Source organism: Oryctolagus cuniculus, chromosome 7, assembly GCF_051225735.1.
Source record: "Oryctolagus cuniculus isolate XC-2025 breed Fujian yellow rabbit chromosome 7, ASM5122573v1, whole genome shotgun sequence".
In the NCBI taxonomy this organism is placed as follows: Eukaryota; Metazoa; Chordata; class Mammalia; order Lagomorpha; family Leporidae; genus Oryctolagus; species Oryctolagus cuniculus.
The window spans coordinates 120,847,449-120,866,002 of record NC_142873.1 but is presented as its reverse complement, the minus strand read 5'-3'; the positions used below and the strand labels follow the sequence as shown (position 1 = coordinate 120,866,002).

The 18,554-nt window shown below is 42.4% G+C and overlaps 1 protein-coding gene and 1 long non-coding RNA gene across 2 annotated transcripts in view; one reads left to right on the top strand and one right to left on the bottom strand.

Annotated features, from left to right (window-relative positions):
• Positions 1–18,554, top strand: part of ZYG11B (zyg-11 family member B, cell cycle regulator) — an 80,427-nt gene that overhangs the window by 29,856 nt on the left and 32,017 nt on the right. Inside the window, exons 3-5 of the mRNA XM_008265236.5 lie at positions 1,764–2,518; positions 9,765–9,905; positions 12,116–12,292. Coding sequence (XP_008263458.1) covers positions 1,764–2,518; positions 9,765–9,905; positions 12,116–12,292 — 1,073 coding nt within the window. The remainder of the gene's footprint in view (positions 1–1,763; positions 2,519–9,764; positions 9,906–12,115; positions 12,293–18,554) is intronic.
• LOC149125709 (uncharacterized) overlaps positions 2,757–18,554 on the bottom strand; it is a 53,382-nt gene continuing 37,584 nt past the window's right edge. The window contains exon 2 of the long non-coding RNA XR_016211023.1: positions 2,757–5,880. This is a non-coding gene — a long non-coding RNA (uncharacterized LOC149125709). The remainder of the gene's footprint in view (positions 5,881–18,554) is intronic.

Sequence of the window (18,554 nt, the reverse complement as noted above, 5' to 3'; positions counted from 1 at the left end):
CCTGCCCTCTGCTGACCGTGTGATGCATTTTCCCGTCTGTAAGCCTTTATTTATGCTGTACATTCTGCCTTCAATATCCCTCCCCTCCTGTCTCCATCTTTGAAGGCCTCAATCAAAGATCTGCTTTTCCAAGGAATCTTTTTCACATCTCCAGTCATGGTGAATTAGTGAATTACTTCCTTCTTTTTGCTTTTGTGTACTTTGCACTCAATACTGGCATATTATGGTTGGCTGTATTTTTTTTTTCTTTTTTTACATCATGGAATTATAAATTCTTCAAGTACTGAAACATCTCATTTTTCTTTGTGTCTACATTAGTAGTGCTGACATAAGGGCTGGTGTTGTGGCACAGTGTGTAAAGCTGCGACCTGTGACCCTGGCATCCCATATGAGCACCAGTTTGTTTCCTGTCTGCTTCACCTCTGATCCAGCTCTCTGCTAATGGCCTGGGAAAAACAGTGAAAGATGGCTCAAATGTTTGAGCCCCTGCCACCCAGGGGGGAGACCCGAATGAAGCTCCTGGATTTGTTGTGGCCAGCTGGGAGTGAACCAGTAGATGGAAGATCTCTCTGTGTCTCCTTCTCTCTGTAGTAACTTTGACTTTCAAATAGATAAATAAATCTTAAAAAAAAAAAAAAAAGTACAGGTGCTGGTGCTGTGGCATAGTGGGAAAGCTGCTGCCTACAGCGTTGTCATCCCATATGAGTGTCAGTTTGAATCCTGGCTACTCCATATAGCATTATCAATTGGTAGACATAGAGGCAGATCTCTAAGGGACTTCACGAAGTTACTGTGTCCACTTTGCATTCATCTGATATGGAGGAGGCTATAACCTATAACCACTAAATTCCTTTAATAAAGTTTCCTATCTAGCTAGTGGTTGAATAATGAATTGTAAGTATTATATATGCTTTAAAAATATTGATTATATGTGTAGAATAATGTGGTATAGTGCATTTAAAGAATAGGCTTTGGGGCCAGTGTTGTGGTAGAGTGGGTTAAGTCCCAGCTGCTCCACTTCTGATCCAGCTCCCTGCTAATGCACCTGGGAAAGCAGCAGCAGATGGCCCAAGCACTTGGGCCATCCTCCACTGCCTTCCCGGGCCACAGCAGAGAGCTGGCCTGGAAGAGGGGCAACCGGGACAGAATCCGGCACCCTGACCGGGACTAGAACCCGGTGTGCCTGCGCCACTAGGTGGAGGATTAGCCTATTGAGCTGCGGCGCCAGCGGTAACACATCTTATACATTCGTACAAGGTTTATATCTAATTTATGCTATATAAATTCTGCAAGTCCATAGCGAGCTCTCCTCCATAGTCACCCTAGGATCCTGATATGTGCTGTAGAACTGGAAGCCTCACTTGTCATAGCTGAAGATAGCATGGAAAGTCATGCACTGGCTCTTGAGGGCTTTAGCTCCAGCCCATTGGCTAGAACTAGACATATGGCCTTATCTAACTCCAGGAGAGGCCTGGGAAATGTAGCTGTCTGTTTATAATAGTAGGCAATGAGAGCCAGGTGTTAGCGGTTCATCAGTGATGTCTACCGTCTTGATTCTGCCTCTTGCTGGCTCTGTGGTTTTTTAAAGCTGCTTTCTGAACCCTGACTTATCTATTTATAAATTGTCACGATATCCTGACTGAATTGTTGTGATTATCAAATGCGATACTAGAACATGGGAGTGCTTTGGAAGCAGAAAGTATGATGGAAATTTTAAGTCTTTAATCTTCTCCTGAAGTTAAAATGCTGTTTGTTTTCTCCAGGTCTACTGAATGATGGAACCGTGGGTATTTTTAGGGGCAACCAGATGCGCTTAAAGCGAGCGTGCATTCGCAAAGCAAAGATCTCAGCTGTTGCTTTCCGGAAAGCCTTCTGCCACCACAAGTTAGTGGAACTTGATGCCACAGGTGTGAACGCTGACATCACCATTACAGACATTATCAGTGGGCTTGGCAGTAACAAGTGGATCCAGCAAAATCTCCAGTGCCTCGTGCTGAACTCGCTAACGCTCTCCCTCGAGGACCCCTACGAGCGGTGCTTCAGTCGGCTTTCTGGCCTTCGCGCTTTAAGCATCACCAATGTCCTCTTTTACAATGAAGACCTGGCTGAGGTGGCCTCGTTGCCAAGATTAGAGAGCCTGGACATTTCTAACACCTCCATCACAGACATCACTGCTCTGCTGGCCTGCAAAGACCGACTCAAGTCTTTAACCATGCACCACTTGAAATGCTTAAAAATGACAACCACCCAGATACTGGATGTTGTTCGGGAGCTGAAGTATCTGAATCACCTAGATATCTCAGATGATAAACAGTTTACATCAGACATAGCTCTCCGCTTGCTAGAACAAAAGGACATCCTACCCAACCTTGTCTCCTTGGACGTTTCTGGGAGAAAGCACGTGACAGATAAAGCTGTGGAAGCCTTTATACAACAACGGCCCAGCATGCAGTTTGTAGGTTTGCTGGCCACTGATGCTGGTTACTCTGAATTCCTCACAGGCGAAGGACATTTGAAGGTTAGACTTTATTTTGTCAAGCTGACCAGAGTCTTAGTTACATGAGATTCTGTTGAAATGAATGTCTAATAATAATAATAATAATGTCACAGGACATGGCACAGCAGAAATGCCTGCTTGGGTTCAGTTCTAATTAAATCCCAGCTTACTTGCTTCATGACCCAGAGCAAGCTGATATGAGTTTCTGTTTCCTTTTTGTAAAAGAGATAGCATTCTTAGCTTGCAGAATTCTTCTGAAGATTAATTGCATACATAAAGTGCAGCTCGGGGAGTATGTCCTGGGTAAACAACAGATATTATGGTGATGTTTCAATATTTTGAACCATTGAATACATTGTTTCAAGGGGATCACTTGAGAATCCAGAGATCCTTTGAATTGTATACCTAACGGGAAATCAAGTTCTCTGAGATCTCTACTATGGAAATGGTAAAATTTTGCTTAAGATTTCTGATGTCTAATGGTTTAAACTTAGATGAACAAACATCAGTTGGATTTGTTACAGCTTAAGATTCAAAGATAAATTACACAGGCTGTACCTCCATAGCTTAGTCTAATAGGAATGGCAGTGATACCGTCACAAACACATTTTTATATTTATATGTATTTACTGATATATAATATGTAATATACACACTTTATAAACTATAGTGGGTTTTTTTTTTTAAGAATTATTTTATTTATTTAAAAGGTAGAGTCACAGAGAGAGAGGTAGAGTCAGAGAGAAAGAGGTCCTCCATTCCGCTGGTACACTCCAAATGACTGCAACGGCTGGAGCTGCGCCGATCCGAAGCCAGAAGCCTCCTCCAGGTCTCCCATATGGGTGCAGGGGCCCAAGGATTTGGGCCATCCCCCACTGCTCTCCCAGGCCATAGTAGAGAGCTGGATTGGAGTAGGATTAGCCACGACCCAAACCAGCATCCATACGGGATACCGGCATCGCAGGCTGGGGCCTTAACCCGATGTGCCGCAACGCTGGCCCCAAGCTATAGTTTTTAAAACTATATGTAGACTAAGGATTTAGACAAACACAATACTGTAAATGAGCGTGTTTACTGAGACCTGACTTAGTTTAAGGCTTCTCTGAGGAACAAATGACTGAATGGAGATCTCAGTGTGACTGTCTTGGCAGACAGCATTGTAGGCAGAGAGAATAGTATGTATAGAGGCCAAGTCGGGTAGGAAGGGAAGGGGTACCAAGGGGACTGCAATATCCAACCAAAATTGAGAATACCTTTAAAATTTAAAGTTTGATTTAAAAATTGTTTGGTAGGCAGAAAGACAAAAAGAGATAGAAACCTCCCATCTGCTGGTCCATTTCCAGGTGCCTCCAAAAGCAGGGGCTGGGCCTGGCTGAAGGTGGTGCCAGGACCCCGTCTGGGTCTCCCACGTGGGTGGCAAGGACCTAAGTATTTGAGCCATTACATGCTGCCTCCAAGGGTGCCCGTTAGCAGGAAACTGGAATCAGGAACAGGTTCATGACTCAAACTCTGATATGGGATGTGGGTGTCCCAAGAGGCATCCTCACTACCAGATCAGACACCCACCCTGAGAATCATTTTTTTTAAATATTTTGTTAAAAATAAGGATCATTGGAATGTTGCCCTTTATTCAGTTATGCATAAAAATTGATGTTCCTTTTAATTTGCTTGATTACCAGTCTGACAGTTGAAAAATAAGACATGTTAAAGAATAGGAGTGGAGATTGCCACATCTTAGTAGCATGGTTAGTATAAACCTTGTCTGGGGTGGGAGCTGTGGTGCACTGGGTTAAGCCACCCCTTAGGACCTGTGTCCCTTATCAGAATGCCAGTTCCAGTTCCAGTTCCTCTGCTCCTGATCCAGATTCCCGCTAATGCACCAGGGAGGCAGTAGACCATGGCCCCAAGTACTTGGGTACCTGCCATCAACATGGGAGACCTGGATGAGGTTCGGCCCTGCCCAGCCCCCACTGCTGCTGGCATTTCGGGGAGTAAAGCAGTAGATGGAAGATCTCTGTCTCTCTCGGTTACTCTGCCTTTCAAATAAATATAGATTTAAAAAAGGAAAAAGAAAACCTTGTCTGAAATGATTATCTCAGTACTGTGTTGGGATGCTTTAGTTTTCATTGGGATTTTGGTTCCATGGACCTCTGCTTTTTAAGCCATCCTAAAGAATACAAGAAATAGTGTAACTCCCTGGTATTTACGTGGCACTCTGGCAACAGTTATAAGAACAAATTTGTTTATTGCACTTTTGTTTACATTATTTATTTTGGTTTCCTAACTGTGTGAGGGAGGTATTATTGTCCTGAGCAGAGGGAGATGGCTTTGTTAAGGGTCACAGCCAGCTGGTTAGAGCCTTCTCTTGGACTTTAGACGGTGATTCTGTAGCCTGTCTTTATCTACTACATCACACTGGCTCTACTCGACTGTCCTAGTACTAGCCTTTCCCCTCAGTTTTCTTACCATAGAATTTCTAACTGTGTCATTGCTATTTTCCTGCCCAATTTTTTTCCTGTGTCACCCTCAGTTTCCTGAACCTTCTGCCTCTCCACACTAGGATTCATATAATTGCTGACTACCTTATCTACCAAGCTGTGGCTCTCAGCTTCTGAGAATCATTGACAATCAATGTTATTCTCAGTCTTCATCTTATTTGACACAGTTGATCTTGCCCTCCTCCTCAAAGTCATTATTTTTACTTAATTGCCGGGATATCTTACTTGGCTCATTTGTCCCTCATTTCTTTCTATTCAGCCTTATTTTTCTTTATTGGTTTGTCCTTATCTTCCAGGCCTCTAAATGTTGAACTGTTTCACACTTCAGTCCTTGGGCCCCTGCATCCAAGGACATGGGAGACCCAGGTGGCATTTCAGGCTCCTGGCTTTGTCCTGGCGCAGGCCCAGCCCCAGCCCCAGCCATTGCAGCCATCTGGGGAGTGAACCAGTGGATGGAAGATATCTCTCACTCTGCAACTCTGCATTTTAAATAAATAAATCTTAAAAAAATTCAGTACTTTTATTTAAAAAATTTTATTTATATTTAAAAAATTCAGTACTTTGGCCAGCGCTGCGGCTCCATAGGCTAATCCTCCGCCTGTGGCACCGGCACACCAGGTTCTAGTCCCGGTCGGGGCGCCGGATTCTGTCCCGGTCGCTCCTCTTCCAGTCCAGCTCTCTGCTGTGGCCCGGGAGTGCAGTGGAGGATGGCCCAAGTGCTTGGGCCCTGCACCTGCATGGGAGACCAGGATAACACCTGGCTCCTGCCTTCGGATCAGCGCAGTGCGCCAGCCACAGCGCACTGGCCGCAGCGGCCACTGGAGGGTGAACCAACGGCAAAGGAAGACCTTTCTCTCTGTCTCTCTCTCTCACTGTCCACTCTGCCTGTCAAAAAAAAAAAAAAAAAAAAATCAGTACTTTTATTTAAAAGATATCTGAGGGGTCAGCATTGTGGCACAACGGGTTAAGTTGCCACTTGCAATGCCTACATCCTATAACAGAGTACCAGTTTGAGTCCTGGCTACTCTGCTTCCAATCTAGGTTCCTGCTAATGAGCCTACAAAGGTAGCCAAATGATGGCTCAAGTATTTGTGTACTTACCACTATGTGGGACACCAGGATGGAGTTCCTGGCTCCTGGCTTCCACCTGATCCAGCCCTGGCTGTTGTGGACATTTGGGGAATAAACCAGTGATTAAAGATCAATCTCTCTTTCCTGACCTGCCTTTCAAATTAATTAATTAATGAAAGTTAAAAAAAAAAAAGTCTGAGTATCCCTGGTCTTGAGGAATTCCAGTCTAATGAGAGGAAACAGAAAAAAAAATCTTTTTTAAGATTTATTTTATTTATTTGAAAGTCAGAGTTAGAGAGAGAGAGGGGGAGACAGACAGAGAGAAATTTTTCATCTGCTGGTTTACTCCCCAGATGGCTGCAATGACCAGGGCTGGGCCAGGATGAAGCCAAGAGCCAGGAGCTTCTTCCAGTTCTCCCATTTGAGTAGCAGGGGCCCAAGCACTTGGACCATCCTCTGCTGCTTTTCCCAGACCATTAACAGGGAGCTGGATTGGCAGCAGAGCAGCCGAGACACCAACTGGTGCCCGTATAGGATGCTGGCATTGCAGGCAGTGGCTTTTCCTGCTACGTCACAGTGCTGGCCCAGGAAATTGACACATTTAAAAAGAACTTCAGTCCAATGTAAGAAATGCTGTAACAGAGTTATGTACAGAGTGCTATAATAAAATCTGTCCTTAAGATATGTGTTAATTTTAATGTACTTATTAAATATTAATAGGCTTAATTTAATGGTTAAGTTTTTAAATTTTACACTCAAAGGTAACTGGAAGCTGATTTCAAATAAGAGATTTATAAAAGATATTGGAGCCAAGCAAATGTGGATGAATGAAGCCTGACTGAAGTTATTGTTGTATGTTTTCCCTCTTATGATCTTTTTTATTTCACATGTCAGTGTCTTTCTGAATCTATAAGAAAAAGTGTAGGGTGTGATTTAAAAAAGACTGCATAAATTGAAAATTTTTATTATTCAGTAACCATTTGTATATGTGAATATGCAGTCGAAGTCAATTTGTATGTATGTATATATGCATGAATACAAACTAAAACTTCCATTGTTACATCTGCAATCTTATAATTCTCAGTGTGTGCCCCAGTGTCACTTGGTGGACCTCAGTACTAAAGTCTGGTTTCTCTTGGGCTTCTGTAGCTATCATAACAGCTGCTGCAATGTCAGCCATATGCAGTCCTTCTCTTAAAGCTGCACAGTGACAATCTGAGTACAAGGTGTTCATATAAAACTTAGTTACCAGTTGATACATGTTTTTGTTTTACCTTATATAATGCTATTGTCACAAAAAACTAAATTTCCCCTTGATGAAAATTATGTCTCAAGATTTTTTAGAATAAATATTTATTTATTTATTTATTTCAAAGGTAGAGTTACAGAGAGAGACACAAAGAGATCTTCCATCTGCTGGTTCACTCCCCAAATGCCTGCAATCTCCAGGGGTTGGCCAGGCCTAAGTTAGGAGCCCAGAACTCCATCCAGGTCTCCCACTTGGATGCAGGAACACAAGTACTTCTGCTGCTTTCCCAGGCACACTAGCAGGGAGCTGGATCAGAAGTGGGAATTTGTTTTGGGTGTGTCGGGGGGAAGAGACTGCCATCACTTGTTCACTCCTGAAATGTCTGTAACACCAAGGGTGGAAGTGAGGTTGGCGGGGTGCAAAGCCAGCAGCCAGGGACTCAATCCTGGTCTCCCACATACACGGCAGGAACCCAACTACTTCAATTACTTGAGTCATCATTGCTTCTTCCTAGGGTCTGCGTTAGCAGGAAGCTGGAGTCCAGGTCTGGAGCCTGGAGTTGTACCTAGGCCTCTAATCTGGGATGTGAGTGTTAACAAGCATCAACTCTTAGGCAAAAGACCTGCTCCAGTCTTGCCCATTAAAAAAATTTGGCATGACTTTCGAGTATCTTAGTTTACAGGTTCCTCCTCGGTTCCTTCCCTTTTCTTGTAAAATTTGTCTGTTGAAGTATCCAGTCCTTTTGACCTGTAGAGCTTTGCTCAGCTTGGATTTTGCTGATTGTACACTCATGACACATATTTCTTTGTATTTTCTGCAAATTAGTAGCTGGATTTGGAGGCTTAAACAGACTAATGTTTGCTCCCTTTTGTAAGACCTTCATGTGTTGTGCTCTTACATTAGGAGGTATATAAATAATACCTGGTTGTTTCTCTTTCCTGTGATGTTAGAGTTACTGGTGCTCAATACCTGCATCCATCAGTCCACTGGGGGTTATTTTAGTTACTTCATTTTCACTTCCTAGTTGAGTTGCTTTCATAAAGAGCTACTTCCTATTCTATTTGGTTACACAATAGGACAAGAACCACAGTGTAAAGGTAAGCACACTGATCTGTGTGAATGGGAAATTCCTGGACAGACTTAATTTTGAACAGAACCTCTTAATGGGTAAATCCAGGAAGATTAATGAATACGCTTATGTGATGAATGCTTATTGAGTACGTATTCTGAGCTAAGAACAATTCTAGCTATTGGGGTACAGCATGGAAAAGGTCAGTCTAGTGGGAGGATTATGACGGCAGCTGTGAATGACATGTTTCAGGCATACCTGATCTAGGTCCCTGGGCCAGTCTTCTCTGTTTTTTTTCTTTTTTTTTAAGATTTATTTATTTATTTGAAAGGTAGAATTATAGAGAGAAGAGAGACAGGTCTTCCATCCACTGGTTCACTCCCTAAATGGCCACAGCATCCAGGGCTGGGCCAAGCCAAAGAAAAAAGCCAGGAGCCAGGAGCTTCAGCTGGGTCTCCCGTGTGGGTGAAGGGCCCCCAAGTACTTGGGCCATCTTCTGCTGCTTTTTCCAGGTCATTAGCAAGGAGCTGGATTGGAAGTGGAGCAGTTGAGATATGAACCAGTGCCTATGTGGGATGCTGGTGTTAACCACTTCACCACTATGTGGACCCTTACTTAATTTTGTTTTACTTACTTATTTACTTGAAAGGCAGAGTTACAGAGATAGGGAGAGACAGAGAGAAAGGTTTTCCACCTGCTGGTTCACTCCCAAAATTGCTGTAATGACTGGGATTGGGTGGGGCTGGGCCACCCTCCTCTGCTTTCCCAGGCACACGAGCAGGGAGCTGGATCGGAAGTAGAGCATCCAGGACTTGAACCAGCGCTTTTGTGGGATGCTGGTGTTGCAAGTGGTGTGTTAACCCAGTGTGCCATAATGCCAGAGCTTGGGAAATCCTCTCTAAAGAAGTGTTTAACTTGAATTAGGAAATACGAGTATAAAGTAGGCCGCTTTCATTCAGAGAGTATATTACATGTAATGGTCTTTTCACTGAAAAGAACTCAGCTTACTGAAAGATCAGCCAAACAGGCCATTGTAGTCGTAACATTGGAAGCTGGAGGAACAGGGTTATCGTAAAAGGAAGTTGGAGCCTAATTACGTGGTAAGGCCTTATAAATAATGTTAACTATCTTGAGATTTATTTTAGGTATGATATAGAAGAATTTTACCTATAGGTTCGTGCTAGGTTAAGAGCCATCTAATACATCTTTTTAGGACACATACACCTCTAGATGAACTATTCTGGATGGGCTGAAAGTAATAGTTTCCATTTGTTTCACACATTATAATAGCAGTTCTGGACGCCGTCTTCTATACTGTATTAGATAGAGTTAAAAGGATTGAAAAGAATTCTAAAAGCTAATCTTCTGGCTGCCTTCAAGGTGTCTGGAGAAGCCAATGAAACTCAGATTGCAGAAGCCCTGAAGCGGTACAGTGAACGAGCGTTCTTTGTCCGGGAAGCTCTCTTTCACCTTTTTAGCCTGACTCATGTGATGGAAAAGACAAAGCCAGAAATTTTAAAGGTAAGAACAAGCAACTTATTATGAAATTTTTGTAATTATCTTCCTGGATAAGTGATGATTTTGTGAAGAGTATTTGCATTTAGCCTTTGGTTTTTATTTATAATAGGATTGATAATCTGTGATTTGTTATTATCCTCGAGAGAGAAAACAGTTGCACAGTATTACTGGAGTTTCACAGTAGTCTCATTAAGCAGTACAGATGTGTTCCTGTGCATATTTGACTCCCTAAAACCAGTGACTGCTACATTTTGCCACCTGCTGTAGTAGATAATGGAAGTGTGGGATGGAATCAGGGCACTTTATTGTATATTAACTCTATATTGCTTCCCATGTGGGATATTTTTAGAAATGCAATACTGGAATTCCATAAGCATTTTTTCACATCATTTATGAACCATCTGTATTTTTTTAACTGATACATGTTATCCCCCAATTAAGATATTTTAACCAAGACAGCTTTAGAAGGACAAGAAAGGAGACTTTTCATCTTATTGATCCCTTAGGGTGGTGTTTGTGGAAATGTGGCCCTTTGACCACTAGCAGTCTTGGATATTGCTTATTTTAAAAAGGTTATTTTTTAAAAAAGATTTATTTATTTACTTGAAAGCAGTTACAGAGAGAGAAAGAGAGAGAGACAGAAAGATCTTTCATCCACTGGTTCACTCCCCAGATGGCTGATCCGAAGCCAGGAGCCAGGAGCCAGGAGCCAGGAGCTTCTCTCTCTCCCACGTGGGTTTAGGGGCCCAAGCCATTTTCCGCTGCTTTCCCAGGTGCATCAGCAGAGAGCTGGATCGGAGGAGGAGCAGCCGGGACTCCAACCGCGACTCCAACCGCTACCTCAAAAGCCTATTTGTGAACCCCACTCCAATAAATTCAGATTTAGTAGGGCTAGATGGGGCACAGGAATCTGCATTATAAACTCCCAAGAGTATTCTTATGTACATCTAATTTTTCAAAACTGGTGAGTCTAAGTATATTTGGTCACAATTGCAAGAGATAGGTTCTGTCTTCTATTTTACAGATGGTGAATCTGAAGGTTTGTGAGATGAGTAAGTCAGTGGCAGAACCAGAACTGATTTGACCTCCTGGATATCTTAAAAATTTTGAGAATGAGGTGCTTGGACAGGAACCAGGTCCATTTCGGTCCCTAGGATATTATCTATAACACCTGTCACTCCCTCCCACATACCAGAGGATACTTGGTATATGCATTTTTTTTGTTTGTTTGTTTTTAGTTATTATAAACCAGAGCAACAAAGGACTAGATCTCTAGCCCTGATCTGAAATACTCATTCAGAGAATGACTCACAGAGAAATTAAATACAGGCAATTCTTACAAAGAGTTTTGCTGCAAAGGGAGACAAAGAAAAAAGGTGGTAATTGGCTGAAGAAGTGGGATTAAAAGAGGGCTTTGTTTTGTTTTTCAAGATGGGAGAAATAGCTTTCTTTGTATGTGAATGTGATTCTGCGGACATGAATGATCCAATACAGAATAAAAACAAGCTGTAGAAGTGAGGGAAGAGAACAGCTGAAGACAAGAGGAGGAGACAATAAAGGAATGATCTAGCAAATAAATGTTGGGATTAAATTGTAGAGAGGAGCCCAAAAGATCCATCGTGGTAATAGGCAGGCAGGCGCGCACGCTGCTGAGGGGAATCCTGTCATCGCTAAAATCTGAAGTTTCTTCCTGGGTGCTTCAGTTCTCTTAGTGTAGGCAGAAGCAGTCTTCAGCAGATAGGAAGAAAGGGGGAGTATTTGTTTAGGGTTTGAGGAAACAGGAAAAGGTGCAAAATGTTTGTCTAGGCCTTGGGGAAGTCAATGGAATTTAGGCATGCTGACTTTAGGGATGTTCTCAAGGAAATGAAGGTTGAGAACCCAGAGTGAAGTTCACCACTGGTTTATTCTGTACACGTTGGTGAGGATTTATTCACTGCCTTCCATACAGCAGGCACTGTTCAAACTCAGTAAAATACAGAGATGAGTACCTGTGTAGAAATGATTCATTAGCTTTAGAGAAAAATCTCTAGATATGACCAACTGGATACCAGCTCAGCCAGGAACCATCTGTGAGTAACTGCTATGTCGTACGAACTGCATGTGAGAAAAACATATGTATCTTTGAAATTGTGATAATCAACAAAATAATATTGTTCTGTGAAGGGCGCTTATGTTTATAAGGTGAATTAATAGCATTCATTTTTTTCTTTCAGCTTGTAGTTACTGGGATGAGAAACCACCCTATGAACTTGCCAGTGCAACTGGCTGCAAGCGCCTGTGTATTTAACTTAACCAAGCAAGATCTTGCTGTAGGAATGCCTGTTCGACTCCTGGCTGATGTGACCCATTTGCTGCTCAAGGCCATGGAGCATTTTCCCAATCACCAGCAGGTAAGCATATATAAATTCCCATTCAAGTAGTCCTTTAAGTGTGTCCTCCTACTCATCTTCTACCTCCATACATTTGAATTTAATAGACAAGGGCTGGAAATGCAAATTCCCTTGGGGGCTGTAGTTAATTTGTGGTCTTAGTGTAGGATGATTAAAGAGTACGGTCCCATCTAAAAGCAGTTAAATCCCTACACTGGATTTACAGTGCAAGCCACATGAGACTCCTCTTCCACCCAGATCTTGAGTGTACAATAAATTTAGCAAACAGGCATGGAGGATCCCCTCTGGGCTAGACACTGTCATAAGCTAGCATACAGAAATGAACATGGATGTGTCTTCCTCTTCCAGCTATACAGTGAGCCATACAACCTGTTCTGTCCTCAGGAGAATATTAAAAATGGTGTTTGAATTATTTTTGTAAGCCTTACAAAATTGAGCAGTGAGGTGGCAAGTTACTAAAAAATACCTAAAGCTAAGTAAAGATGGTAGCCCAGATTGGTGGCTGGGTCATGAAAGCCAGCTTCCTTACTGAGGGCAGTTACCAAGTCAGTGAAATGTAGACTCTGGTTTAAATTCAAGGTCTCTGGAAGTTGGGTGGGTGGAAGACAGATCCCTAGAAAAGAGCTATGACTCCCTTCCCTATGGGATAAAGTCTTAGTAAAAGGGAGCTATAAATAAATCTGCATGTGGTACAGAGCAACAAGAAAATAAGCCCAAAGAAAGTAGAAGAAAGAAAATAATAAAGATGGTAGTAAAAACTTTTGAAATAAAAGATAGATGTGCCGTTGGATTGGAGAAGATCAACAATGCCAGGCATTGATTACTTGAACATATTAAAACTTTTGAAATTTTACTGACAAACAATTAAGATAAAAATGAGAGATGACGCAAATAAACAAGATTGGGAAGTACGGATGGGGAGTGACTGTAATGGATAGAGAGGTATCTTTTTAGGGTGATCAAAATATTTTAAAATTGATTGTGGTGATGGCTGCGTAACTCTGCACATATTAAAACCCTTGAGTTGTTCACTTTAGATAGGTGGACCACTTAGCATGGAAATTATATCAATAAAGTCAGATATTTTAAAAACGAATATTCACAATAGTACTATGTGTAATGACAACAAATTAGAAGCACAACTGTCCATCAGCAGTGAGTGATGAGTGAATTACAATTCCAGACTACAACCTAGATCAATCCTGATTCTAAACTGGGTTTAGGAACCAGTGCTGTGGTTCAGTGGATTAAGCTGCCGTAGGCAGTGCCGTCATCCTATGTGGGTGCTGGCTTGAGTCCTGACTATTCTGCTTGTGATCCAGCTCCTTGCCAATGCACCTGCAAAAGCAGCAGAATATGGCCCTGCACCCTCATGGGAGATGCAGATGAAGCTCCTGGCTTCTGGCTCCTGGCCTCAGCTGGGTCCAGCCCTAGTTATTGTGGCCATTTGGGGAGTGAACCTATGGATGGAAGATATCGCTCTCTCTCCCTCTCCCTCTCCCTCTCTTTAACTCTTTCAAATAAATGAATAAATCTTTCCAAAAATTAAGATGGGTATAAAAACTTGCAGAAGAGCACACATATATTTACTATATATTAGTAAATTATATACATTTATTATAGTAAATATTATTGAATATTATAGTAAATATTATTAGTAAATGTTATATATTTACTATATATTACATTATTTAGGACATAAGTTATGTGCTAGGGAAAAAATAGTGAGGGACTGTTAAACACAAAATTCAGGCCAGTGGTTCCTCTGAGGGGAAGTGAGAGGGAATACAGGAGGACACTCTAAGTTTGCTGATGGTACTGTTGGTGAAATATTCTTTTTCTTAAATGCATGGCAGGTACACAGGTTATTCACTGTATTAGTATTCCCTATGTCCTTGTTACTAAAATGTGTTTGTTAACCAACTGTGCTGATCCCTGCAAACTGTCTAGTACCATACAATCTCAGGCCTACCCCAAACCTACTGAATCATTTTATAAAGATACGTGGGAGGCCACCATTGTGGCTGGTTAAGCCACTGCCTGCAATGCTAGCAGAATGCTGATTTGAATCCTAGCTGCTCCACTTCCAATCCAGCTCCCTGACGTGCACCTGGGAAAATGGCAGAAGATGGCCCAAGTACTTGTGACCCTACCACCTATGTGGGAGAACTGGATGAGTTGTTCCAGGCTCCTGGCTTTGGCTTGATCCAGCCTTGGCTGTTGTGGCCATTTGGGGAGTGAACCAGCAGATTGAAGATCTCTTTCTTTCTCTCTCTTCCTCTCTGTCAGTCTGCATTTCAAATAAATAAAACAGGTGATTTATATACACATTAAAGTTTGAGAAATACTGCCTTATGCTAACATACACTATATAGATATTTCCTGTACTTATTATTTAATAAAAATACTAAAACTACTGAATTAAAAATAGCCCCTGGGAACTCACCAACTGTCAGAAAGTTGCATTTATTATGAGCTATTATATAAATTCTCTTCAGCTGACTGAACTAGCTGCCACACAACTTGAGGAGAATGATTAATTCTGTAGGCTGGATTGGTAAATGGATGAAGGTACCAGACAAGACTTAAAAGGAAAGATGACATTTGAGTCACATGATGAAAACTGGGTAAGACTTCACCACAGGAGAAAAGCATTAGATCTGTGAATGGCTGCATAAAAAATTCAACACTTGCATACTTCAGGCTCTAGTTCTCAAAATCAAAATGCTAGCTGAGCAGAACTTGAGGATTATAACAAATGTCCTCATTTTTTCTGTATCTGCCTGTGCTGCATGTCAGAGGCCAGTAAACCACAGATCCAGTGAAGCTTCTGTTACCAATTTAGCCGTTAGTTCAGTTAAACTTAGTGTCTCCTTATTGAACTCAGACTATGTATGCTTGAGCTAAGCTCTGCAAATCCAGACACAGAAGCACAAAATGTAGTGTAGCAGGTTAAGCTACCACTTGGGATACCTACATCCCATACTGGAGTGGGGTTCGAGACCCAGCTCCTGCACTTCTAATCCACCTTCCTGCGAATGCATCCTAGGAGACAACAGATGATGGCTCAAGTGCTTGGACCCCTGCTACCCACAAGGAAGACCCAGATGGAGTTCTGGACTCCTGGCTTCAGCCTGGCCCAGCCGTGGATGTTGTAGGCATTTGGGGAGTGAAATAGCAGATGGAATATTTCTCTCTCTCTCTGCCTTTCCAGTATCTAAGAATAATTAAACTTTTTGTTTCAGAAAAGGAGGAGGAATGGGCTTTCCACATTATTAACATTATTGCTACTCTTATTCCATGGATCCCTTATAAATTCTTCTGTTTATCTGGGGAGAAAGTCAGTATAGAGTCACCCACCTGCCAGTCAACTGTTCAGATTTTAGAGGAGGAAAATGGATGCTTCAGCAGGGTCTGTTTTATCACTTTGACTATCTGTGGTGACTACAAAACTGGCTGAGAACCGCCCCCCCTCTTTTTTGTAGATTAATTTATTTGAAAGGCAGAGATACAGAGAGAAGGAAAGAGAGAGATATCTTCTATCTACTGGTTCATTCCCTGAAAGGCTGCAACAGCTGGGGGTGGGCCAGGCAGAAGCCAGGGAGCCAGGAGCTTTTTCTGGGTCTCCCATGTGCGTGCAGAGACCCAAGTGCCTGGGCCATCTTCAGCTGCTTTTTCCAGGCACATTAGCAGGGAGCTGGAATGCAAGTGGAGCAGCTGGGACTAGAACCAGTGCCCACATGGAATGATGGAACTGCAGGCAGAGGCCTAACCTTCTAGGCCACAGCACTGGCACACAAAAGCCTATTTTTAAAATAATAATGATTTGTTTGAAAGTTACAGTAAGAGAGGGCGAGACAAAGAGAGGAGATCTTTCATTTGCTGCTTGACTCCACAAATGGCCCCAGTGGCCAGGGCTGGGCCAGGCCAAAGACAGGAGCCAGGAGCCAGGAGCTTCTTCCAAGTCTCCCATGTTGGAGGTAGGGCCCCAAGCACTTGGACCATCTTCTGCTGCATTGCTGGCACATTAGCAGAGAAATCAGAAGTGGTGCAGGGTTAAGGCCCTGGCCTACAGCGCCAGCATCCCATGTGGGTGCCAGTTCAAGTCCTGGCTGTTCTACTTCCAATCCAGCTCCCTGCTGTGGCCTGGGAAAGCAGTGGAGGATGGCCCGAATCCTTGGGCCCCTGCACCCACGTGGGAGACCCAGATAGGGCTCCTGGCTCCTGGCTTTGGATTGGCTCAGCTACAGTTGTGGCCATTTGGGGAGTGAACCAGCAGATGGAAGACATTTCTCTCTCTCTCTCTCTCTCTACCTCTCTGTAGTTCTTTCAAATAAATAAAATAAATCTTTAAAAAAATGTTTTAAAAAATAAGTGGAGCAGTCGGAACTCATATGGGATGCCAGTCACAGGCAGAGGTTTAACCTGCTTCACCATAGCACCAGCTCCTTTGAGAAACCCTGTTAATGAATTATACTTGTATCTGACTTGTCCAATATCATCCATCAGGGATTTAATACAACCCTGTCTTTTCCATGCCTTTCCTTCTGTTATAAAATCTCTGTACATCTTTCATGAAACAAATAGGATGTTAATCTTCTGATTTTCTGCATCTTGAATAGCTTTATATCTCTCATTAAGCTGAGTTTTGCCTTCTATGATTCTACTCCCTTATGGTCTTTTGATAAGAGATCTTCCAGGGCTGTGGCTCAGTGAGTTAATGCCCTGGCCTGAAGCGCTGACATCCCATATGGGTGCCAGTTCTAGTCCCGGCTGCTCCTCTTCTGATCCAGTTCCCTGCTATGGCTTGGGAGAGCAGTAGAAGATGGCCCAAGTCCTTAGGTCCCTGCACCCACATGGGAGACCCGGAAGAAGCTCCTGGCTCCTGGCTTCAGATCAACACAGCTCTGGCCTTTGTGGCCAACTGGGGAGTGAATCAACAGATAGAAGACTCTCTCTCTCTCTCTGCCTCTCCTCTCTCTGTGTAACTCTGACTTTTCAAATACATACATAAATCTTTAAAAGAGAGAGAGAGAGATCTTCCAACCACACAGAAAGCTTTTTATAAAGGCATTTTCCAAATTGAAATTATAAGTATATAAAATGACTTTTTTTTTTTTTTTTTAAGATTTATTTATTTGAAAGAGTGACAGAGAGTGGGAAAGACAGAGAAATAAAGATCTGTTAGTTTACTCTCCAAATGGCTGCAACAGCCAGGGATGAGCCAGGCTGAAGCCAGGAGGCAGGAACTCTATTTCTCTCATGTGGGCACTAGGGGCCCAAGTACTTATAACATTTTTTGATGTTTTCCCAAGCACATTAGCAGAGAGCTACATTGGAAGCAGAGCAGCCAGGACTCAAACCAGCACTCTGATATGTGCAAACGGTGGCTTAACTCACTATACCCTGGCCCTAACATGATATATTTTTTTTGAAATCTACACCTTAAAAGTTCTTATTTTGTTTCATGGAACTAACCTGAGTGACTCTTCTGTGAGGATGGTGTACCTAGACTCTGCTGATAACTAACTTCCATTTTACTCAGTGATCTAAACTTCATCCAAAAGACAGGAGAAAAATATTCTGGTGTCTGCACAATTGGGTGGCTACAGTTTATAATGTTATATATATTATTATATATAATATATATTATTATGTATTATGTATTATGTATATATAATACAATAATATATATATATATTATTGACCAGCGCCATGGCTCACTTGGCTAATCCTCCACCTGTGGTGACGGCACTCCAGGTTCTAGTCCCGGTTGGGGCACCGGGTACTAGTCCCGGTTGCTCCTCTTCCAGTCCAGCTCTCTGCTGTGGCCCAGGAGGGCAATGGAGGATAGCTCAAGTGCTTGGGCCCCTGCACCCACATGGGAGACCAGGAAGAAGCACCTGGCTCCTGGCTTCAGATTGGCACAGCGCCGGCTGTAGCGGCCATTAGGGGAGTGAACCAACAGAAGGAAGACCTTTCTCTCTGTCTCTCTCTCACTGTCTAACTCTGCCTGTCAAAAAATAAATAAATATTATTACAATGTGTATATATATATATATATATATACACACCCTGATTTGAACATTAAATATTGCATACACGTGTTTAGACATCACATGGCACCCCATATGTATGTATAATTTTTATGTACACTCCCCTGTATCCTCTAGGTTAGAGTCATTCTTTTTTTTTTTTTTTTTTTTTAAAGATTTATTTATTTATTTGAAAGTCAGAGTTATACAAAGAGAGAAGAGGCAGA